Source organism: Malaya genurostris, chromosome 3 (assembly GCF_030247185.1).
Source record: "Malaya genurostris strain Urasoe2022 chromosome 3, Malgen_1.1, whole genome shotgun sequence".
NCBI lineage: Eukaryota > Metazoa > Arthropoda > Insecta > Diptera > Culicidae > Malaya > Malaya genurostris.
In genome coordinates, this window is record NC_080572.1 from 198,057,081 (window position 1) to 198,083,108 (window position 26,028).

The 26,028-nt window shown below is 35.8% G+C and overlaps 1 protein-coding gene and 1 pseudogene across 1 annotated transcript; one reads left to right on the forward strand and one right to left on the reverse strand.

Moving 5' to 3' along the window:
* Positions 1-5,918: 5,918 nt before the first annotated feature.
* LOC131434162 (farnesol dehydrogenase-like) lies at positions 5,919-16,220 on the reverse strand (annotated as a pseudogene).
* Positions 16,221-20,393: 4,173 nt separating this feature from the next.
* LOC131436356 (farnesol dehydrogenase-like) lies at positions 20,394-21,326 on the forward strand. The gene is made up of 2 exons (XM_058605033.1): positions 20,394-21,034; positions 21,100-21,326. The coding sequence occupies exons 1-2, from the start codon at positions 20,474-20,476 to the stop codon at positions 21,271-21,273; spliced, it is 735 nt and encodes a 244-aa protein (XP_058461016.1). The 5' UTR covers positions 20,394-20,473; the 3' UTR covers positions 21,274-21,326.
* Positions 21,327-26,028: the final 4,702 nt, after the last annotated feature.

Genomic DNA, 26,028 nt, shown 5'->3' on the forward strand with positions numbered 1-26,028 from the left:
TTAATAGTCGATGACCAAATAAACTTATTCTCTTTTTTCCCTATAAGTCTAACACATATAGTTTCGAATATATGAAGCATTTTCGTTTGAAACCACTTATAATCAATTTTTTGTACATAACTTTTTTCGCATTATTTTCAGTGTCTACTATGTTCAAGACAATTACTTAAACCGTAAAATTACCCATTTTTGTTGAAGACTGTGCACGGTTTAGACTTTTCCTTAAAAAGGTATTTAACATTAAAACTTTTATATACACTAATTTTAACTACTAATAGGAAGCAGGGTCGCAGACAAAAAGGCACATACATATACTTTTTGGACAGCTTAAATCAAATAATACAAAGATACGTAGTGAGTAACGTGGCCTTTTTAAATTGTGTAAATAAGATAACAAAACATAGAGTGGTTTTTTGACCATTTTCTTAGCAAAAACATTTACTAAAACGACTATTTTTGGTTAATTAAAAAGAGCTTTTTAGGAAATGTTCAAAAATTGGAATCGGTCGTTAGTGTAGCTTTGGTGCAATGGTGTTATGATTGAATATAATTTGATATCTTACACCATTACCAGTACGCTCAAAAACATATTTTAAATTTAAGTCTTCTGAGATTAATTTTTATGTGTTGAAATGTGTAAGTGTAGCCTGCTTGAAAGGCTGAATCCTTTTTGTAAAATCATGTCATTCTACGAAATATGTTCTTATGAATTGAGCCATACACTTAAAAAAAATTAAATTCACACATTTTTAAATAAATAGTACTATGAAATGGACATCAGTTGAATAAAAAATTCGATTCAAAACCATCCTCGATGTAAAACTAAATTGGAATACATTAATTTCAATGAATTGGACCGTTTATTTATATTGACGCTTAGTTTTACTTTTAAAGTATATTGAAAAATGAAGCACAGTGAAGTAACTTTATATTAAATTTCCTGCTCCAAATATGCACTGTTGGTGTTGGTGAGAGCAGCACTGCATATTATTTTTAAGAACACAAAAGAGTTGGTTGATAATACAAATGCTGGAGCATTTGGTCAATGATAATATAACGTTACATACAGGCGTACACGGTAAAGTATCAAATCAAATTATGTAAATTATGAGTCTAGACATTTTTTTAAAAGAGAAATGCCTGAACTCGAGTATAAAAACGTGCACAGACTAAGAATAAAGAATAATAATTCACAAAAAAAAGTTTGTTTGGTTTTAGGAAATTTATAACTAATCGTTGCCTTACTGCAATTCTATTACATTTTCTACTGAAGTCGGTAATATCTCGCGATTTTTTTGTGATAACGGTCAATAAGACACCTATCAACATTCACTTTGAAGAGGAATTCCGACAGACTCGGTACCCGCTGAGAGTAAGTCATAATAATAAGCTATAGTGAAAAGTCTTCTCTTCCGTCTGGTGTTAAAACTAATGCTCTATTTTTTTATACTTCGACTGCAATTTCTTGCACAAGTTTTTGCCTAAAGGTAACTTATTGGTCGATATCACAAATAACGCGTGATATGAAGAAAAACAATTTTATTAATGTACGTTTTTCCTAAGAAAATGGTCAAAAAAGCACTCTATATTTTGTAGTCTCATTCACACAATTTAAAAAGGCCACCCTACGCACTTTGTAACTTTATATTACTTGATTTAAGCTTTCCAAAAAGTATATGTATTAGCTTTTTTGTCTGCAAACCTGCTTCCTATTAGTAGTTAAAGTTAGTGTATATAAAAGTTTAAATGTTAAATAACTTTTAGGGAAAAGGCCAAACTGTGCACAGTTTTCAACAAAAATGTGTAATTTTACGTTTTTAGTCATTGTCTCGAACATAGTAGACACTGAAAATAATTGCGAAAAAAGTTATGCACAAAAAATTGATTTTAAGTGGTTTCTAAAGAAAATGCTTCATATATCAGAAACTATATGAGTTAGACCTTTAGTTTCTTCGGCAAAATTTTTTCTCGTTAGAAGCTCTAAAACTTTGTAGAAGACATCGTTTCTCTATCTCTTAAAAGAAAAAAGTTGTTGAAATGAACTTTTATCGTAGTAGGCTTTGCACATGTTTTATTGTGATCAAATCGGGAGGTATATTTTTGTGAATGAGTTCTTCAAAGGAACTATGTATATTGGATCAACGGTTTAGCAGCTAGAGAATTAAGTTCACGTTTTTGTCGATTCAAACCACTATGCAGTGGCGTACCGAGGAAATATGGCGCCCGGGGCAAAATGAGAATTGCTGCCCCCATCGTTGGATTAGTAAGCAAATACAAGCTGAACCCGGGGCGAGTCACCCCTTCACCTCCCTCTAGATACGCCACTGGTCTACACAGATTTCCGAATCCCGAAAACAAAAGCTTCGGGAATAGCTCAATTGTTTTCTCAAATAAGACCATATCATTTTCATAAACAAAAAATCCATTTTAAAGACTTATGGCTCCATACAAAATTGATGAATTTTATCCAATTCCGACTGCCAATTCTGGAATTACAGGGTGATGAGATTTTTTTAATTCGAACCGCTTGAGCTCAAAACTATTATCGACGTGATAATTCATGGCCATACGAACCGTTTTGACTAATTCTGAAAGGATTCTTAGTGTAAGTAGGATCGTTGTACTAGCAATTCAATAAATTCTACAAAAGGAATGTAATTTTTGGTCCCTGAATTCCGGTTCTGGAAGTACCGTAATTAATTACCAAAAACCCTCACTAAAATGACCAAAAAAACAGTGGAAGTCACTGCGACATCTCATGGAATTCTTAATCGATTTTCACACGTTCAGATTCACAGAAATAATTTTATGATTCCATTGCTTTTCGATCCGACTTGCAATACCAAAATTACAGGGCAATGAGTGATTGAAATTTCAAACTGTCATTTGAAACGACGATCATAAAAACAATTTCATGAATTCTAAACACACCGAAGAATATTCATGCAAAAAACACATGCGGATTGATAAAAACAGGCAAGGGAGAGTGTTCGGTTACCGGTACCCTTTTCTTTTTAGCTCATAACATCTGACTTAGTGCACATTATGCGGACATCTATACATCAATGGAAAGCTAAAGTCCCTGGGTAACAATTGATTAAGAAACTAAGTTGATTCATTTGATTGGAAAAAATTGTTATCAATTTAGTAAAGCTATAAATTTTGGCCATTTTAAAAAAGGTGTTCGGTTACCGGCACCCCAAGAAATTTCATTAAAAATGGAAAAATATAAGTAAAGACTGCAGCTATAAAAAAAAAACCTGAATTTATTCTTTTTGGAAACGTTTTTGACAAAAGTCTTTATTGTCTGATTGTGATTTCGCCTTGGCTCTCTTGGTCGAATATTTGGATGGTGGCGCCTTTGATATTATTTTAACGTTTTTTCTTAGCCGGAGCATCTGCTGTATGAGCAGTAGGGTGGGACAAGGTTGTATGGGAAAAAATATTTTCTCGCTCCACCAAACTTTTCGTGTTCGTTTTGGGTCCCATAGAAACTATGTAAAATTTTAGCTCGATAGGAGAAACTATATTTTCGCGCCCGCGGTTCAAAGTTTGTATGGGATTTAGTATAGGAAAACTAACTTTTAACAAAAAAATCGTCTGGAGGTCACCCTATATACTCAAAAAGTCAGCGGGCATGTAATTTTAGTAGGAAATTTAATGAGGAAGAAAACCTTCGAAGACTGTAACATAATCCGACATCTGTGAAAAATGTTATTAAAGAAAAACCGACACAAGGTCCGAACGATGGCTCATTCCTTAATGTATCTAGCACCACTGCTGCTAGTGGTGGTAATGTGAGTTTGCTTTCTTTTATTATGCTACAACGGTTGATCTGAGTTGTTTGATGTCGTCACAATAGTTGCTCGGTGTAGTTTGAAGATTTTTTTAAACTTAAAAACCATGTTCCAAAACTCACTGTAAAGACACACAAAAAACTAACTTTTTTTTAAGAAATACAATTTTGAAGTCTTCAACAATATTGTAGATAAACTCAAATTCTGTAACTTTGTCAAAGACATAAATCATCTATCTCATAAGGTTTAGAAGATATGGACGATAGAAAAATAAAAAAAAAGAAAAACTTGGAATCAATATTTTTTTTCATAGTATTGAATGAAATCATCCATATCTTCTAAACCATATGAGGCAGATGGTTTATGTTATAGTATTTGAGTTTATCTACAATATTGTTGAAGACTTCAAAATTGTATTTTTTTCAAAAAAAAAGTTAGTTTTTTGTGTGTCTTTACAGTGAGTTTTGGAACATAGTTTTTAAGTTTAAAAAAATCTTCAAACTACACCGAGCAACTATTATGAAGACATCAAACAACTCAGATCAACCGTTGTAGCATAATAAAAGAAAGCAAACTCACATTACCACCACTAGCAGCAGTGGTGCTAGATACATTAAGGAATGAGCCATCGTTCGGACCTTGTGTCGGTTTTTCTTTAATAACATTTTTCACAGATGTCGGATTATGTTACAGTCTTCGAAGGTTTTCTTCCTCATTAAATTTCCTACAAAAATTACATGCCCGCTGATTTTTTGAGTATGTAGGGTGACCTCCAGATGATTTTTTTGTTAAAAGTTAGTTTTCCCATACTAAATCCCATACAAACTTTGAACCGCGGGCGCGAAAATATAGTTTCTCCTATCGAGCTAAAATTTTGCATGGTGCTTATGGAACCCAAAAGGAACACGAAAAGTTTAGTGGAGCTGAAATCAATATTTTGTCCTACCCTAATGAGCAGCTAGATGTTTGTCTCGACAGCAGCTTGCATATCACTGACAATTTTTCACGATTTGTAGAAAAAAATGGGATGGAGGTAACCAAAATTGGTAGACATTTTGAAAATTACAAAAAAAATCTTTGGTTTCGAAAATTTTGATAGCATCCGGTATTAAATCATGAAACAGATCTATTTCACCTCATAAATATTCAATCCACTCACCTTTTCGATTGATGCTCTTCAATTCATGATACTCTAAAAAAAAGTCAGGAAAAACTTTTGTGTTGATATTCACGTAATAAAAAGTTATTTTGAACGCAGCAAAAAATACAAGTGACTGTTTGCTTCGCAATTCGGCACAAAAAGAACGTGCTGCTATTACACACACATGACATGTGTCGGATTGACGCTATCTGCTTTTTTGTCAAAAGTTACGGTGGGGTACCGGCAACTGAACACCTTCCCTTATCATCTCACTGCTAGGAGGACAAGGGACTTTTTTTTTTGAAAATCGAATTCTATACCTCTTGAAAAATGACTCTTTTATATAGAAAAGAAACATATCAGAAATAGTTCACGTCCTCCAGTTATGTCTGAAATATTACCAACCCACCTTCTTCTTCAGGTATGAAAAAAAATTGTCAGCTTTCTTCACGTTTCGCCTTCGGCTCACCAGTGCTTAAAGCAGTTCAAATTGAACTACCATCTCCACCTAACAGTTCAATTTGAACCGCTAAGCAGACGCAAAGTTTACACTATTTATGTAACGACTTTTTGGATATTGCACCGAGATGCAATATCCTTTCTGATGGCCAGTAGTCAGTCGTCACTCGTTTTTGTTCTAGCCATCAGAAAGGATATTGCATCTCGGTGCAATATCCAAAAAATCGTTACATAAATAGTGTAAACTTTGCGTCTGCTTAGCGGTTCAAATTGAACTGTTAGGTGGAGACGGTAGATCAATTTGAACTGCTTTAAGCACTGATGAGCCGAAGGCGGAACGTGAAAAAAACTGAAATAAAATATGTGCTTTTCTGTACAAACAAAAAAAACCCTAAATGTTCATTATATATGTGTCAAAAGTTCTATCATATCTAACTAGAAAGTGTCGTATGTTTTTCGAGTCGAGTTTTCAGTTAGTAACTCAATTCAACATCGTTCCTTCACGAAAAATACGACTTAAATCAAATTTACAAAGTTTTTATTAAAACCAACATATCAGAAAGCTTCACCAACAGGCTTGACTGTTAATTCATGAATTTGAACTCTGGGTGGCGTTCCCAGCACATACAGGATAGCATCAGCAATGTCCTCTGCTTCCAACAATGGAAAACCTTGTGTGAGCATTTCTTGTGGTAGAATCTCAGTTCTCACGGCGCCGGGACTAATACTCTGAAATTAAAACCAATGCCAGTTGTGATTGATAAAAAACAATGCTTTTCATCGTTATCTTACCGTAATCTTAACATTTGTGCCTTCGTTTTTAAACTCTAAACGCATAGTTTCCGTTTAAACTCTAAACGCATAGTTTGCGGTGACGGCAAATTTCGACGCCGAGTATATATTCGTATTTGGCAGATGAGCATTATGTCCTGCGACGCTGTTTATGTGAATAACATGGCCATCGAATGATCGTTTCTTCATCGATTGAAAGGCTTCTCGGGTGCACAGGACCAATCCCATCACATTGGTGTCTATTACCTCCTTTAACATGACGGTGTTGCTAGGCTCTACAAGTTTGGTTTTTCTGAAAATTCCAGCATTATTGATCAACACATCAACACCCCCGAACTTCTCTTCAATCCACTTGAAGGTCTTCAGAATATCTTCTTCCTTCGACACATCGCATTTGACGGCGTTCAAACGATGCTGAACCGTGTCCTTCAATTCAGACTTCAACGCTTCCACGCGCTCTACACGTCGGGCCAACCCAACAACGGTCATTCCGGCATTGACCAGTGCTTTTGTCGTTGCTGCACCGATTAAATGTTTTAAAGTTAATGTTTGGAAGCAATATTTAAAACCTGTTTTAATCCACCTAGTGGTGTAATAATGCCTTTCTCATGTATAATATTGTGGTATTCCATTCAAAAATTTTTTCTTCGATTTTTGAAAGAAAAGAAGAAATTGCTTGTGCATTTACTAGTATGAAATACAGAACGAAACAGTGCTATGCTCGCGTAGGTCATCCTTAAGAAAATGAAGTTGGTTCACTCTTATATGCATTTCCGAAACCGGAAGCCGAGAACCGGTATAATCGAAGTCGGTTCGTATGGTCACCAACTAACATGACGTACAAACGCTACTAGTTTTTATTCAAATTTTGAAGATTTTATACAATTTTACCATCACACTCTAAATGACGATTTAAATGTTTGTTGTATCCGAAAATATGCAGTAAATTTTGGAAGGACCATAAAACCTTTCATTTGAGTCTAAGATTGGGAATAACGGTTTTGCGTCCAGTTTACAACATTTTTACATTTTTTGTTTCGCCAGTTTAAGTGATGGTGTACAATGTTCAACACACACTATAACCTCTCAACCGGAAATCGGATCCAGAAATCAGAAATTCCGTATGGAACCGGAAGACCTTTCATTTGCATCTAAGTTTGTGAAAATCGGTCAAACCATCGCTGAGAAAAGTGAGTGATATTTTGGTAGTATGACCACTATTTCCGGTGCTTCCGGAACCGGATACCTGGAACCAGGATAGCTGGAATCGGTTTGTTTAGTTGCCTACTGATAATGACTATCGATTTGTGTAGTTTTGAGACCAGTGTAGAATTTTTTTTACGTTTTTTGTTTCGCCGGTTTAAGTGACGGTGTACAATATTGAACACACTTTACCCTATAACTCCGGAACCGGAAGTCGGATTCGAATGAAATTCAGGGGGGTATGGGGCCATTAGACCTTTCATTAGAATCTAAGTTTGTAAGAATCGTTTCAGCCATATCCGTGAAAACCTAATGAGATTATTTGACACACGCACACACACACACACACACACACACACACACGCTGTTTAGCGATGAACTGAGTCGAATGGTATATGACACTTGGCCCTCCGGGCCAATTTTTACTAGTCGGTTTTTCAAGTGATTGCATCACCTTTCTACAGGGTCCGGCACTCGAAGTGTAACCAACTTCAGACCGCTCGCGCAGCTGACGCACGGGCATCAGCTCTCTAGAAATTTGCTAAATGACAGTTCGGAGTTGTATTGTTTCAGCAGGACTCGGCACCGTCTCACAAAGCTCGAGTGAACCGAGAATGGCTGAAAAACAACGTTCCGAACTTCATCACGTCCACACAATGGCTCTCGAATTCACCAGATGCGAATCCAATGGATTATTCTCTTTGGGCCATTTTGTAGAGCAAAGTCCGAACTAAAAGATACACCAGTCTCGAGGCGCTGAAAAAAGTTATTGTCCGCGAGTGGGCCAAAATACCTGCAAGTCACATTCGGCAGCTTGCGATTCGTTTTTTGACCGTCTCAAGGCCATAGTCAAGGCAAAAGGTGGTCATATCGAGCAAAAGTGAATGGATTCTGAATTTTGTATTATTTTTACACATTTTGTACTTTGAATTAAGTAAAAGTAATTTTCCAAACTGAATTTATGGCCTTTTCAATTGGTTACACTTCGAGTGCCGGACCCTGTATATGAGAAAGGCAAAAAGTTTCATTTTAATACAAGTTGTTTTATTTTTAGTTCAGTTGTTAGTCCGGGTAAAAGGTTTTTAAAACTATTATGTTACTTGTCAAAAGTGACACTTATTATAGTTGTCATTAAACTGGTAATGATTGAAGAGTCAATTACAACACTCCTATAAATTATAATCGAAACAATAAGGCATTCGAATTGTTACTTACGTACTTCTCACATAAGCTTATCTATACTCTACAATTACAGTAATGAGAAAACCATCACCACACACCACTAGGTGGATTAAAAAAGGTTGTTTTTTGACACGGAAATCACTGCATAAAGCATGTGTCCAAAATTACGTTCGTATCACTGGTAAATAAATAAATTTTATAATGTACCCAAAAAAATTGTTTCGCGTGATGTTTTTCTTTACGATTATACTTACTAATGTCGTCTTCGCTTGAGAAAACTGAAACTGACCCAGGGCACTTTCACCAAACAAATAATTTTCACGAAACTGTGTTGGTTTCGCACTTAGCAACGGGGGTTTGAACAAATCTGATATGAACCGCTGAAAGCAAAAATCGGGTAAGTGCAATTTAGTTTGGAAAACCCGTTTAAGTATTTTTGAATGCAAAATCCGGATAAAAACATTGACAGCAAAAACCGGACATGGATTTTGCAATGCAAGAATCGTTTAAAAACATCTTTTTCGGACCAATGACAATTATGGTATGGTTGAAACCTCTATAATCGAGTTAAAAAGTCTGTTTGTGAAAACTGTAAAAATGCAAAAACCGGACAAAAACGTAACCGGTTCTTCCAAAACAAATGTATTTATCCGGTATTTGCATTCAATGTTTTTACAAACAGATTTTTTAACTCGATTAAAGAGGTTTCAACCATACATAATTGTCATTGGTCTCTCGGATTAGACACCATCCTGACCCTACACGGAAAGAAATTTGATACTGTTTCCGTGATTAAAAAGTCATGAAACCAATCATTCTAACAGTTCGGCAGAAAAGTTCGTATCGTTTAATAGAAACACACATTTTTTTGCCAAAATTCGTTTTTATTATTCAACATAATTGCCATCAGAGGCGATACAGCGATTATAGCGATCTTCAAACTTTTCGATACCATTTTTGTAGTACGATTTGTCCTTTGCCTCAAAATAGCCCTTAGTTTCAGCGATTACCTCTTCATTGCTTCTAAATTTTTTACCAGCGAGCATTCTCTTGAGGTCTGAGAACAGGAAAAAGTCACTGGGGGCCAAATCTGGAGAATACGGTGGATGAGGGAGCAATTCGAAGCCCAATTCGTTCAATTTCAGCATGGTTTTTCGTTGTTGTTTTTGATCGATTGTGAGCTCACGCGGCACCCATTTTGCACAAAGCTTTCTCATATCCAAATATTCGTGAATAATATGTCCAACACGTTCCTTTGATATCTTTAGGGTGTCAGCTATCTCGATCAACTTCACTTTACGGTCATTGAAAATCATTTTGTGGATTTTTTTTCACGTTTTCATCGGTAACAGCCTCTTTTGGACGTCCACTGCGTTCATCGTCTTCGGTGCTAATATGACCAGTACGAAATTTTGCAAACCACTTACGAATTGTTGCTTCGCCCGGTGCAGAGTCTGGATAAAACTCATCAAGCCATTTTTTGGTATCGTCGGCACTTGTTTTCATCAAAAAGTAGTGTTTCATCAACACACGAAATTCCTTTTTTCCATTTTTTTCACAATAACAAAAGTAGCTTCACTCAAAATGCAAAATCTCACAAACTAATAATCAGACAGCTGTCAAATTTATACACGTATCTTTTGAAGGTTGGTACTAACTGAAAATGGTATGGATTTAATTCTAGTGGCGCCCTCTCATAGAAACGATACGAACTTTTCAGCCGATCTGTTATCTTCTCGTGAAGTCTTGATAATTGGTCATGACTTTATAATCAAAAGAATCTAAATCGTGTGCATAACCAGAAAATAAGGAGTGTATTTAATTAAAAACTGGTTACTCCAGTTTACTGCCAGAATACCACTTTGAACCTTCTGAATAGAAGAATAATGTGTCACGTTCTTTTATCACATTCACTTTAAAGACGAATGCTAAAGAATTCGGTACTCGCTAAGAGTACCATAACAGTAAATGAAGAAGAAAAGTTTTCTCTATCGTCTGGTGTTAGAATTAATACTTTATTTGCAACAGTTTGCCTGCAGTTCAAAACCCAGACATTCAAAAACAAGAGCTACTCAAAATGTTTACTTTATTCTGATAAATATTCATTAAATAATTTGAAATTGATTATGGTTTTTTAATCCACCGACTGACAGAGAATTTACATCATAAAAGATAATGATTACACGTTATACGAAATTGAACAAAACACGCCGCGTGCTACGTTCGCAAAAGCGATAGTGTTTTCTTCTCCCGTACCAGCACATACCGATGCGTACCGGTTATGGATCGTCATTTTGTATGATGGTTTGAATCATACAAAATCATCGCCCTATAATCTCAAGAGCGGAATTCGAATCTGGATAAAAGTGCATAGTATATTTTAAGCCAATGATGGCTTTAATTTGAATCAAGATTTGTGAGAATCAGTTCAACCGTTGCTGAGTAATCGAAGTGAGTGAGTTGGAATGTTTCTTCACTGTTATTGGTGCTTTCGGCACCGAAAACCGGGGACTAGTAGCCCCAAAGAAGGTTTATGTATCCTCGAACCAACTAAATTCGGCAACTAGATGATGACTAAATTCGGCAACTAGATGATGATGTCTCATCCATACACATTTTGTGATCTCGAAGACCTGAGTCGAATGGTATATGACACTCGGCCTCGGTTGTAAAGTCGGTTTTCACAGCGATTGCATAGTCTTTTTATATGAAAAAGGCAAAAATGCAGTTTTTTATTGTAATATTTAAATTATTCTGATGATTTGAATTGAACTTAATCTTTTCAAGAAATTCGCTATGTTCTTATCACTATTTTACTATTCGAACTCATGGCATTAGAAATGTAAGCTAATACCACGTTTACACTACGAGTTAAAACGAGTTTTAACTCTGATTTCATGTTTTAAGCGAAATAACATGTTTTTTCCGTGTTATTCCATATTCAGAAACGTCACATTAAAACATGTTTTCCCAAAATAACATGATGTAATGATCAGTCAAGCACAACCCTGCTAGCATTTCCCGTCATTTTTCGACAGGGTCAATTGACAAGCTTTTATCGAAACAGTTTTCCATCAGAGTAGCCATGACAAAACAGAACAGGAAACTTGTACAATAGGGTGGGACAAGGTTGTATGGGAAAAAGATGAAAATGTTTATTTTCTCGCTCCATCGAACTTTTCGTTTTCCTTTTGGGTCCCTAAAGCACCATGCAAAATGTTAGCCCGAACGGAGAAACTATATTTTCGCGCCCACGGTTTAAAGTTTGTATGGGATTTAGTATGGAGAAATTCACTTTTAACAAAAAAAATCGGCTGGAGATCAACCTATGAACTCTAAAAATCAGCGCATATGATATTTCGTAGGAAATTTAACGAGGAAGAAAACTTTAGAAGACCGCAAAACAATCCGACATTTGTAGAAAAAGTTATTAAAGAAAAACCGATACAAGGTCTGAACAATGGCTCATTCCTTAATATATCTAGCACCACTGTTGCTAGTGAAAGTAACATGATGTGACTTCCCTTTAATGTGCTATAACGGTTGATCCGTTTTGTTTGATGTCTTCACGATAGTTACTCAGCAGAGTATAAAGATTATTTTTAAGTGACAAACCATGCTGCAAACCTTACAGTAAAGACACAAAACGTCATGCAAATTGTGTTTTTGTTTGCATAAAATAGTACCATCTATATCTTCTAAACTATAAGAGATAGAGAGTTTATATATTCCGCAAAGTTTTTGGATTTGAGTTTATCTAAAATATTGTAAAAGATTCCAAAAACCTATTTTTTCAAATTAACAAGTTAGACTTTTTAGTGTCTTTACAGTGAGTTTTGGAGCATGACTTGTCACTTAAAAATAGTCCTCATACTCAGCTGAGAAACTTTTGTGAAGACATCAAACAACTAAAATCAACCGTTATAGTATAATAAAAGAAAGCACAATCATATTACCACCACTAGCAGCAGTGGTGCTAGATATATTAAGGAGTGAGCCATTGTTCGGACCTTGAGTCGGTTTTCCTTTAATAACTTTTTCTACAAATGTCGTATTGTTTTGCTGTCTTTTAAAGTTTTCTTCCTCGATAAATTTCCTACGAAAATATTCTATGCGTTGATTTTTAGAGTTCATAGGTTGATCTCCAGCCGATTTTTTTGTTAAAAGTGAATTTCTCCATACTAAATCCCATACAAACTTTAAACCGTGGGCGCGAAAATATAGTTTCTCCGATCGAGCTAAAATTTTGCATGATGCTTATGGGACCCAAAAGGAACACGAAAAGTTTGGTGGAGCTGATATCAATTTTTTGTCCCACCCTATTGTACAACCATGCTTGTTTTTTTGTTTGAAGACATGACTTTTTTTGTCATTTATTGCTAAAAATATTTATTTCACGTTAATGGCCAAAGTTTCGATGCAAATACCCTTCGAAACGTTGACAACTAACGTGATATAAACATTTGAAACCATAATATAAACATTTTGTTTATAAACAAACTCAATAACAAACGAAATGTCATGCGTATAACATAATACAAGTGTGAACAGTTAGTCACGCAAAAATACACACCATTCAATAACATTCATATTCGAAATTTTCATATTTTGAAGCACCTGAATATATTTGTTTATTTGTTTATTATACATTCAATAGAACCAAGATTAAGCGTTTTGTAGCACAAAAAAGTCGTGAATAAAATTTTAATCGCCTTTTTCTCGACAATTACGGCATTACATTCCTTTGGTGGAATTTGGCCTTTCTGTTTCAACAGACTTCGCAGCCGATTCATAACGTACAGAATCATTGTAACAAAAATGGGCACTCGATTTTCTCGGAGATGGCTAGATCAATTTTCACAAACTTAAATTCAAATGAAAGGTCTCTTGATCCCATAGGGTGCTATTGAATTTTACCCGGATCGGAATAATGTTTCGGGAGTTACAGGGTAAAATGTGCAAAATGAACTTAAAACTACCCCATATAATCCTACTAAATTTCGTCATAATACAACTTCCGGTTCGGGAATTACAGACAAATAGGTATAAAAATTGCATTTTCAGGAACGTGTTTTTATATATGAAACGAGAAATTCAATCAAATACATTCAAATAGCCGTATAATTCTTGAATTGGACAGATTTGGTTAGTTGATGACCAAATACATTGATTTTGGGTATACCGGATCTTCGTTCCAGATTCCGGAAGTATCGAAAATAGGTGATCGTGTACTCCAAACCGGAAATCACTCCAATCTCTTAGAAACGGCTGAACCGGTTTTCATATCCTTAGATCCAAATGAAAGGTCACATACAAGATTTTTTAATTTTGTTTGGATAGGACTTCCGGTTCCGGAGTGATGGGGTAATATGTGCAAAATAATAAAAAATATATGTGCTAATTTTTCTTAAAGATGGCGTGGCCGATTTATTTAAATTTAGATTAATATTACAGGTCTTATGAATATATATAGAACTTCTGAATTGCTTCTGGATCCGACTTCCGGTTTCGGAATTATGGAGTGAAGTGTGCTAAAAATTTTATACCATGACTTAAATGGACGAAACAAGCACTTGAAAAATTTTCAAAACTGGTCTCAAAACCACTCCATTCGATAGTCATTATTAGTAGACGGCTGTCATAGTTCCCGGTTTCCGATTCCGGATGCACCGGAAATAGTGGTCATATTTTCCCAAATCGATCTCACTTACTTTTCTCAGCGACGGTTTGACCGATTTCCACATACCTAGATTCAAATGAAAGGTCCCAAATGGAATTCCTGAATTTTATTCGGATCCGACTTCCGGTTCCGGAATTATAGGGTGCAGTGTGTTTAAAATTTTATACCATCTGCTTCAATCGTTGTCCCGGGTTGGCGGTTCAATGCATAGGACGCTGGTCTTACAAGCCAGTTGTCGTATGTTCGAGCCCTGACCTGGAAGGATTCTTAGTGTCAGTAGGATCCATAGTAATGGCCATGCAATGATTCTGTACACTAAGAATCGGCTGCGAAGTCTGTTGAAACAGAAAGGCAAAATTCCACAAAAGGAATGTAATGCCAAGACTTTGCTTTTTCAATCGGTAATCATTATCAGTAGACGGTCAAACAAAGCGCTTCCGGTTATTCCTTCAGGAATCGAAGAAAATTATTTTGAAGGATACCACAGTATGATTGATATGAGAAAGGCATCCTTACACCACTAGGTAGATTAAAACAGATTTTTATATTCAGTTTTCGGTATGACCATCAGAGCCATCTGCGTTTTTTTCCATAATCTCATCTCGGGTGCTAAAACGCGTTCCACGGAGCGGTTCCTCGAGTCGACGAATAGAAAAAAGTCGCAGTGAGCCAAATTAGGTGAATTCGGTGGTTGCTGAATGGTATTCGTTTCGTTTTTAGCCAAAAGTTCACGGATAACGATGACATTGTGCAAGATCCACGAATTTGTTTTCCCACAAATCTGGTCCGTTTTCGGTCAATTTCTTCACGCAAACGTCTCATAACGCTCTCCTTGTTGAAGGTCTGGCCTTGTGGAAGGAATTCATGATACACAACACAACACACTTCTAGCATTTGACATTCATCACGCCATTGAAACCGTTTTTAACGCAAAATTTAATGCAAACTCGTTGTTGCAAATTCAATTCCAATTCGAAAATTTAGGACACACAATCGCAGATGTACCGACGACACGACGTGCCACTCACTATTCAAAACTGTACCGTAAATTTTACTACCCCTCAGTAACTCGAAATGTCAAAATGAAATCTTTCAAAAATGGTGTAAACTGGCAACGCAGTCTTAGGAATTGTTGTTTTAGGAACAACAGCGCCGTAACCCTAGTTACATTTATTTATCTTGTTACGGCTAAAGAACAGTCGATCTAGGTCCTGGTGGTAACCTGCTGTTCTATTGCTGCTTTGCTCGGTTCAACGCTGAATATTGCTTCGATGTAGGGATGTGCGATACCGAGTCGATACTTTGAGGTATCGATACTTTCTTTCAAGAATCGGGTATTTTTGGTATCGATATCACATCAGAGCGATCCCTCTCAGCAGACCGTTCAATTTTGTTGCTTTTTGAGCGCTTGTTGAACGATATATTGCACGAAATATTCGTTCAATTTGCTGGAACGGTTTGTTGTTGTTTTTTCTCTTGCAAAAATAGTGTGAAAATTAAGTGTTACCTTTCCATAGAAAGAAAATTTGTTGTTATTCTACGTGAAGTAGAAGTATTGTGCAGGTATGTATTGTTAGTTTAAACAAATAAGTGGAAAAAAACTTCAGAAATTCTGCAGTAAAACTAGTCCAACGGGGCTCCAACTCCTCATGTTAAAAATGGCTCAACAATGGACCTCTGTCTGCCGGGTTTGTTGAACGAAAAAAATGGCATTCGGTTCAACGGTCTGTTTCAAAATCGGCAAACGAAGGTCCCGTGTTTGCCTCCCGTTGAACGATTGATTGGACTTTCATTGGACCAATGATCCAACGTATTGGACCAATGAAGGACCACCGTTGAACGTTTTTTTCTAAGTGGGATACTATTAGTATCGATACTTTTGGTCTCGATACTTACAGTATCGCAACAGATTAAAGTCAATTCCCAGTGCTGCTATTAGAGCGAGAACCCAGCGCATGAAGCACATTCTCGAGCAAGTGCCGCGAACGAGTCTATACTACACGCACTCCTCCGCGCACGCTTATGAGTCACTCACAAAAAGGTGCATTTTAAACATGAGTGTTGTTTTTTCCTTGGGTACGATGAGTGGGAGTCAGTAGGAGTAAACACTAACTGCTAGTTGGTTACTGCTGCGAGTCAGCTCGCTCTATTTCAGATCATGTCCGTACTCACTTCAAAAGAGAGCCCCATCAATATACACGGAATAGAAGCACTGCTTCTGTACGCTAGCAGTGTGGTGCACAGGTTAGTTTTCATTTTAGTAAATCGAAGTGTATAGTAGCATCATGATAGCCGCGCAAGTATGGCTGATCCTTCGAAAATATATAATAGACCGCTACCGAGAGAGGATGCATAGAGCAATCCCCATTTAACACTTCACAAAGGATAATGACAAAAACCTTCAACTTTCGATATGCATTGTAGAATTGTTTGGGAATTACTGAAATCTGCCGTAATAATTGAAAGAGAACTGTAATTTGCTCTTGGGACCTTTTCTAATGTTCATCGAGTAATGTTTTCTTCTGTATGATAGTAATCACGCAATATTTGGAATATAAGTAAACCCAATCCTGCCCGATCCGATTGTACCAACATTTAGCTGCTAAACAAAGTTCTAATGCATAACTTGTGCTGAATCTGACATGGGCTCATGGTACCGTTAAAAATTATCATCCTCAAAATTGCCAATGACGAAAGAAAGGAATAAATTTTATTCTAGATGTTCTAGTAGTAATGCAATCTTTACACCTGCTTTGCAAAAAATGCCTCTCTTGAGCTTTTTAACCTAAATTGAGACTTGAGTTTGAAATGGCAGTTTGCTGTATAGTTGTACTAAATTCACACATCATTTTGAATGATCATTTTCACGATTATCAGTCATGCAGCGATGTTCATTGGCAGATGATGATATTTAAAAGTCGGAAGTCCAATACGCAATAGCAATATGCAATGCAAATTCAACGAAAAAGTAATATTTTCTTAATATTGATTATGGAGACAAAAGAGTTTGTTTTAATTCCAGGGTTGATTTACTCTTATGATCTATTTAGATTAAAACCGATCAAACATGAATTTGATTTATAGAAGTAACATGTAACTGTGACAAGCATCTTTCTTCAAAAAACGAAGCAACTAAGAAGAATAACTAACAAAAACTTGTCATTACTAACTTAATATTCCTTCAGTACCTTTTTCTCACAAATTATCGATCAGAATATATTTACTACGATCAAGAAATAAAGGCTTCATTCGATTAATGCTCGAAATCTTGTTTACCATTTTTGAGCACTCACTCACCGAACGTCCGAGATGTTGGCTACAATAGCACTTGAAAGAACGCTCAATTCTTACCACAGGACGAGTTTGAACGTTTGTTTATGTTCGCTCTAGCCAAGTACTGCGCTCCTGTTACTTTTGTGTATGAAATTCAAGTAAATAGTGTAAATATTGTTGAAACTGTTGTATGAAACATGCTTCGAGCTTGATCAGATTGCATATTAATCCTCCGAGCATTGGATCAAAACCAAATACGGTATGAGAGTACGAGTGGGAGCAGAAGTGCGACTATCTATGGGGGACAGCTTCAGTAAGAGTGTGCACGTCAATGAGTTGGCCAACGAAAGAGTGAGCGGTGGAATATGCACAATGGGAGTGCTCGTTGTTTCATCGTCACTCACAGAAGAGCACTGCGAATCGAACCCAGGTGGGCACACTATATCAGTCCCCAGAAGAACTTTTTTTTTCTTCGGCTTCGATGAAGTCCCAGGCTCGTGCATGGATTGGTATAACGTGGACTAGCCGTTGTTGAAATTCGTTCTCGACAATCTCGCTTCGTTCCACAAGTGCACTGAGAGAAAACCATCAACAAAACACGCACATAAAGGCTATACTATCAGAGGATTCAATCATTTAAATTTTTCACACTCATTATACTCTCTCTCAGTGCGCCTATGGGACGACGCAAGATTGTAGAGAACGAATTTCAACGACGGCTAGTCCACGTCATACCAATACATGCACAAGCCTGGTGCTTCCGTTCCGTCCGTCCCTGGTCCCGTAGTAATAGCAACAGGAATTGTTTCTATTTCTTCGCGTTTCGCCTTCGGCTCATCAGTGCTTAAAGCAGTTGAACTCCCATCTCGCGCCTAGCAGTTCAATTTAAACCACTAGCTTAGCACTGATCAGTCGAAGGCAAAACGCGAAGAAATAGAAACAAAATATGTGATTTTTGCACAAACCAACAGAACCCCTAAATGTTCAATAGGAATTGCCTTTAAGTGTAGTATTCGTGTATCGACATAAAGGTTATGACATGAAAATTTTTGAAAAAAAGTTGCGCTTGCGGCATGCGGAAATTCTTAGACGTGGCAAAATTCGTGGAAATTCTTTGACGTGGATCAAGAGTCGCGAAAGGCGAAGTGCAATATATGTGGCAAGAAATATGCTTATTTTGTTGGCATAAAAAAATTATGGAAAAACCTTTCTGTACATCATAAAATAACGCCACAGTCGACAATTTTATTTTATTTAGAAATGATTGCTGCGCAAGTATCAATTGATACTTACAGATATCGATACTTTATTGCCTTTTGATACCTTGTATCGGTACCCAAAATTTCGGTATCCCGATACCCTAGGTATCGATACTTTGCATTCCGAGTACCAACCCTACTTCGATGTACATTACGTTGTTCCTCAGCCTGTCAAAGCATCTCTCCATATCGAGTACGACCTCTTAAACAGGATACGGTGTGATGCTCAGCGGACGGAAAAATGTCGTCGTCTCCGTCTCTCATCGCAACGCTCAAGTGAATGCTTCCGACCTCGAATGTTTATGGTGTGCCGCCACAGTAATAATTTTTAAAGTACATGAAATTCTCACAATATTCAATAGACGATAAATCCATAAATATTTTGTGTTTTTACTATTTTTACATGTTGTGTACTTTAGATAATAAATTGTTGGATTCTCATAAACTTTAAAATAAAACAATATTGGAACTAATAGATTATGCATTTCCGGGGAAGTTATGTTAACAAGCAATATAATTTTCAATTTCATTTGTTAATCCTTATTATATGCAGAAATATAGATTGATGAAAACTACTTTCGTTGTGTTCGTACGGCTGCAAAATGCTTCCAGAGAAATTTCTCTGTAATATTTAAATCATATATCAAAGTCAGCAACAATCAGTAATTGAAGTGTATTTTCAACGTTCCATATTATGAGAATCCAACAAGCTAACCTTTATCAGGAACACTGTAGCAATATGTTAAACATGGAAGTAGATATGTCCCCAATATTTTCTTTTTCAAATAAGGCCGCAACGAAAACTATGGTTTTATTTTAAAGACAAATAAGTAGTACAAGAATTATTCCAAACTATTTGACGAATGATTCTTCATTTCTTTTAGCGGTTTTTTTCTGTTATTTATTTTTAATACTTCTTAATCTAGCGAAATTATAAAAAAAAGTTCCGTATTTTAATTGGTATACCAATGGATCTGTTTGTTTGTTTGGCTGCGGTAACCTGACGACTACTTTGTATAGCAACCAAAACAGTGTTACTCGAGAATTTATTTTTGTTTATTACCAAGGGGTCATTCAATATTCGGTAACCGATGGTGATTCGTTAAGATACACTTTTAATTTCAATATTTATTCAGAGTGCCTGGTCGTGTCGTCGGATGTACTCATTACAGCGAAACGTTTACAAATGCCCAGGGTATCAATCTAAAAATTTGATAGAATATGAATGACAGACTTAAAAAAATCTAATCGGGTGACTGAGAGCGCCTCACGGTAGTGATTCCGCGAACTTTTTGATTATTGATTGTAATCGAATGTAATGTTGCAAAAAAGTTACTTAACAAAATTTCATTGATTAACATATAATTTTAAACGTTCGATTTTTTCCGCAAAGATTCAGCAGAAAATCGTTCCATCACTGTAGTCAAAATTGTGCGTTATCATTGTCCATCTGACTGAATATGGTATATGAAGGTGTGGAGCCAGACACATCGCATAACAAAAACTGCTTGGTCACAGTTAAATTCAATTCAATCGTTTACCGGTGTTAACACATACAAAAGTTGGAGGATGAGTAAACGAATCACACGCGCAGCTCCATCGAGCAAAGCAGCAAAAAGAAACATTCAAGAATCAAACTTGCTAATAGTCAGACGTGCCAGAATAGTGCCTCTCCCGCATCATCAGAATGGATCGTTGGGTGGGTAAAGTAGCCGTAGTCACTGGAGCCAGTTCCGGGATCGGTGCCGCTATAGCGAAGGCATTGGTCAACGCTGGAATGGTTGTTGTCGGATTGGCCCGTCGAGTAGAACGCGTTGAAGGTTTGAAATCCCATTTGAGGCCGGCGGACCACAATCGTCTACATGCGATCAAGTGCGATGTTTCGAAAGAAGAAGAAATTCTAAAAACATTCAAACTAGTTGAGGACAAATTCGGAGGTGTTGATGTATTGATCAATAATGCTGGAGTTTTGCGCGAAACTTCTTTGATTGAAGCTGAGACACAGAAATTGCGAGAAGTGTTAGACACGAATGTTATGGGATTGGTTTTGTGCAGTCGAGAGGCGTTCAAATTAATGAAGAAGCGTTCAGTGGATGGACATATTGTGCACATCAACAGCATTGCAGGACATTCCGTACCAAATTTTCCAAATCTCAACATCTATCCGGCTTCTAAGTTCGCTGTGACCGCCATAACGGAAACCATGCGTCATGAGCTAAGAACGGAAGGAAGTAAAGTGAAAGTTACGGTGAGTAATGCCGCAATATGATTAGCTGCATTTTTGATCAGCCTTTTTTTTTCTTCAAATGGCAGAGCATAAGCCCTGGTGCCGTCAAGACAGAAATACTACCAGCGGAAATCGTTTCCACGGGAATGCCTTTGCTTGAGGCAGAAGATATAGCCGATGGTGTTTTGTATGTACTCGGAACACCGCCGCGTGTGCAAATTCACGAGTTGACAATAAAACCGGTTGGAGAAACTTTCTAGGGTACACGGAGAACTGGACCTGACAACAATAAAACTCCTTTGCTATCATCAAACATATGATTTATTGATCAATAATGAATCGCAAAAATCTTTTTGTTTTATAGTGAAAATGTTCATGAATTTTTAATCACCTGTTTCAAACTGTCAAAAAAGTCCTGTCTTGTTAATTTCAATTGAATTATTACTAAAAACAAGAATTTTGTTCAGATCCGGCTTCCGGTTACGGAAATAAAGGGTGAAATGTGTATGAAATTGCAACCCGTCTTTTAAAGGGATATTGCAAAAACGGAAAAATTCTTCTAAATTTGGCGCAGAACTATTTCAATTTACAGGTTATGATACAAAATCACTCTCACATGCTGCAAGGTAAAGGGTGGGAGATCTTTTTCTAAAAATATTCAAAATAAAATTCAACACGAAATTCTGAAAGTGAAAACTAAAAAATTGTTTAGCATTCTGAACGTGAAAACTTTGGAATGTTATAATCTTCATTTAAAATTAGCGAAACAATATCCTCAAGGTTTCGAAATTTTCCAAAGCAAAGTTAAATTTGCAGAATATTGCGAATCTGAACGCAAACGAATTCTTCTTCACAAGAAATTCTAAAATTTACGTTTCAAAACTTCCACACGCCGACCCCAAAACCTCCGATACAGTTTTCAGAAGACTTTCTAGTCAATCGTTCTTCTCAGAATTTTACCAACGAACAAACAAAACTTCTCAATCTTGGGTTAAATTATGCAATTTCTTCTAAAGTAAACCTCGGACAAGTTATTATAGACGTAGAAACAGGCCTAAATAACTGTAATCTTTCTTTTTCTCAAATTAATGATGCTAGAACTATTGTAGTTGATATCATTGAAAATACTTTATTGAAAAATCAACAAAATATGGGTGATAAAGAACTAGTGAAACAATTGCGGGAAAAGCCTGTATTTTTTGTTAAGGCTGATAAGGGAAACAAAGTGATAATTAAGGACGAAGAAGATTATGACAATCTGATAACCCAAACAATCAATGACGTCCCTTATAGGAAACAAAGAGCCGACCCCCTTCCAGATATTATTAAAAAAGTAGATATAACTCTACATGAATGCAACCCAAACTTCGATATCAATCTCAGTAGTCTCAAAGTTTCTAACCCCTCTTTATCCAAAAAAAAGGACTACCAAAGGTTCATAAACGTGGTAACGAAATAAGGGAAATCATTTCTTCAGTAGGGGCCCCAACTCAAAAAATCTCCAAATGGCTAGTAAAAGAATTCCAATCTATGCCAAAAAAATTCTTCAGTAAATCAGTTCCTAACACACGCAGGTATTCGCTACTCAACTTCAGAATTCAGACGAAATGATGGTATCTTTCGATGTAACCGCCTTATTCCCAAGTGTCCCAGTGAAGGACTCAATCAATCTGTTTGAAGATTGGTTACTTCAACAAAATAGTAGTAGTTCATGGAAATGCAAAGTACGGTCTTATCTTACTCTAACCCGGCTTTGCATGGATGTAAATTATTTCAAACTAGCTGAACTTCGTCTCGTCAAAAAATGAATTGTTCGAATTTATGGTTTTGGATAGCAGAATTGTCAACTCATGACTATGTGGTTAACGTTTTTCTCCATTATTTTTCTAATTACTTAACCTACTATCAACGAAATTCGGCACACATTCGCTTTAGCCCAAAACAGGAAATATCACAAAAAATAGTGTGAAATTCTTCTGTTAAGCAAAAATTGAACAAATTCTCAGATTTCTATTCTGAACAGTCCGTTTTTTTTAGGAACAGGCACTCATACGTGAATATTCACCCGACAGAACAACAAACTTTGAGGCAGTTTCTTATTCACAAAAAAAAAATCTATTTTTGTGTTCGGTAATAATTTTTGCGGCAACGATCTGTAAAATATTATTTTTACTGAAAGATACGTAAAATTCATCCAACTTACGGTCATATATCTACGGAACTACTGAATATCGGAAAATCCTATGTGAAAGTTACGATACATTTACTGACACGGTGAACTGTGTGAAATGTCATTTCTCTTGATGAACTCAGTTGACGACGTTTTACCAATATTCGGAAAATTAATAAAAAATAATGAAGAATTTCAGTAATTATCACTAAAATATTCAGCAGAAATACAGATCTGTCAAATAACATCATCAAAAAAATATGGTGCAAATTGATTTCTGTGCACAAAATAGATAATACTGATTCCTGGCGGTAAGTTTTCATTGAGTGAATATATTCAAAAAACCTTCTTCAACTTTTTAATTTCCGGATTCTAAAAATATGATGGGTGATCCTACTTCTACATGCATTGAGCATCCGAAAGATATTTGATTCGATTTATTTGCATAAATTATTTCTGGAGAGCAAATATAATTCAATTCATTCATCACACTCAAATAAATTAATTAATCGGATAAAAACATGTTTTGAAAACAAAATTGCTCCTTCCTTTCACAGATCTACAAAACTAAATTTACCAAAAACAGTAATACTTTACGGGTCAAGACGTTTACATAGGAGTTAGGATTGTTTTGTAAATTTCGCCGAACGTCAGTATTGAATGATGAAGAAGTCAGTAGAATTATGACAGATCGAAGTTCAGTGGAACTCTACTCTCTCATTCAGCAAATAAAACTTTTACTGAACAAATTACCGAATGTGTCCAGCTGTTTGAAAGTCAGTAAAACTGTACCGACATCCGTAAAAAAAATAATTCTGTGTGTACAGTTTTTAAGCAGCGAGGAAGTTTTCTCAGAATCTGTTCTGTACGTTCAAGTTATCAAAAAGCGTACCATGCGTGCTTTAGAGCTCTAATATTTAGAGGATATTTTCAGGTACTGCGGAACTTTTGATTGCTTGGAGACGACGCTTAAATTTTAATTTCATATTGATCTTACCAGTTCGATCATTCTTCACAAAATACGCAATATTAAATGACAGTCTCAATATTCTTTATGGTAATCATCTTGAACATTTATATCTAATAGTCACTAACTGTGTGCGCATAGTCTAATCTAAATCATTAGAAAGAAAAAAAGGCAAGGAAAATCTCTTAGTTTGACCTTAGCGCTTCTACATTCATTAAAAAAATTTCTGATTTGTTATCTTGCCCCCGCGATGACCAATACTATTGATCTGACTCCATTGAACACCCAATTTATCAACAGGTAAATGATATTAGGACTTTTTCTCCTGTCTACAGCGGTTTTCTAGGACATATGGCATAGCATTCCGTCATTAAGGTCCGAGGACACAGGGCCACGTGTTGAGTTTTAAATCGACCACGTGGCTCGCTCAATTCTCTTTGCGCATCGTATTTCTCTTGTACTCTCTCGTATATGAGCAAACTGTACCGGGTTGCCAGCATACATTTTATTATTTTGATGAGAAGTTTTATCATATTAATCTATTGTATGGTTGGACATAACATGGATTCCAATGAACAATTAAAAAATATTCAACTTTCACAAAGATTGAATCTGTGTGTTTGGCAGCCTTGTCGAGCATATTTTATTTCTCTCTCCTTTTTCAGAATGCTATCAGGAAACCAAAGCGAAAAAAAAAAATGGTGGATGCATTGAAACTGACTTTGTTTCACAGAAAAATACAAGACTTTATTTTTATCGCGATAACATATATGTTTTTATGTACTAATCGCATCTAAACTAAATTATCTAGACTTTGTCACGGTAGATCTATGATACAAACCTTCAAAGCCGAGATATTCGATGAACAAGTAGAGGTATGCATTTCCGAGCGTTCCTATTTTCAGCAGTTCTTCAGTCAGAAAAAAATACAACACGACCACTAAACTCAATGAATCATTCTGAAAATTTCACAGAATATTCTCAACTATATTTCGAAGACATTGTCAGGTGGGTTTTTCTATATTCTGTACCGTTTCCAAGAAAATTTAATTTGAAACGGGAAAATAGCAAAAAACCTACCACTTTACGGTACTGTCCTCAGCCCTTAAGTCATTTGGCAAGCAACAATTTTGATACCCAATTAAGCACGTAGTTCGACATAATGACGAATCAAATCACATCAAGTATGTATGTGAAATCTTCACACAAAACAACTCGTAGCGCGTCGAACGATTTTTTCAACGATCTAGTATTCTTTTCTTCGATGGCCAAACACTCGTTGGAACTTGTTGTCCGGTGGGTGTAAAAACTGATCAAACAAAAACAGAATCATATAAATCCGTCCATCCTTTCTTACGTGATGCGTTTACAAAGAATAATCTCTGCATTTATATATATATATATATATATATATATATATATATATATATATATATATATATATATATATATATATATATATATATATATATATATATATATATATATATATATATATATATATATATATATATATATATATATATATATATATATATATATATATATATACATTCAGAGGGGAATTTTATAAACAATTACAAGGGGCACCAATGGGTAATCCACTCTTCCCGTTTTTATGTGAATTATTTATGGCAAACCTTCAAGAACTTTTAAAAAAGCAGGGATTATTACCTAATCGCTGGTGGAGATACGTAGATGATATATTTTGCATCATCAAACGAAACGATTTATCAAACTTCTTCGATAAAAAATTAAGACTGTTGAAAAAACAATCACTTACAACTTCTGAAAATTTTAAAAGAATATCGGTGGACTTCAATCGAAATATTTCACACCCATTAAAATCAAAACTAAAAAAAATTTGTTTAGATTTAG

What these genes read in the sequence shown, in the direction of transcription:
- LOC131436356 (XM_058605033.1), top strand. Translation starts at nt 20,474, where the DNA reads ATGGATCGTTGGGTGGGTAAAGTAGCCGTAGTCACTGGAGCCAGTTCC. An exon ending in GAAGTAAAGTGAAAGTTACG is followed by an intron (nt 21,035 to 21,099) that starts GTGAGTAATGCC and finishes TTCAAATGGCAG; the next exon opens with AGCATAAGCCCTGGTGCCGT.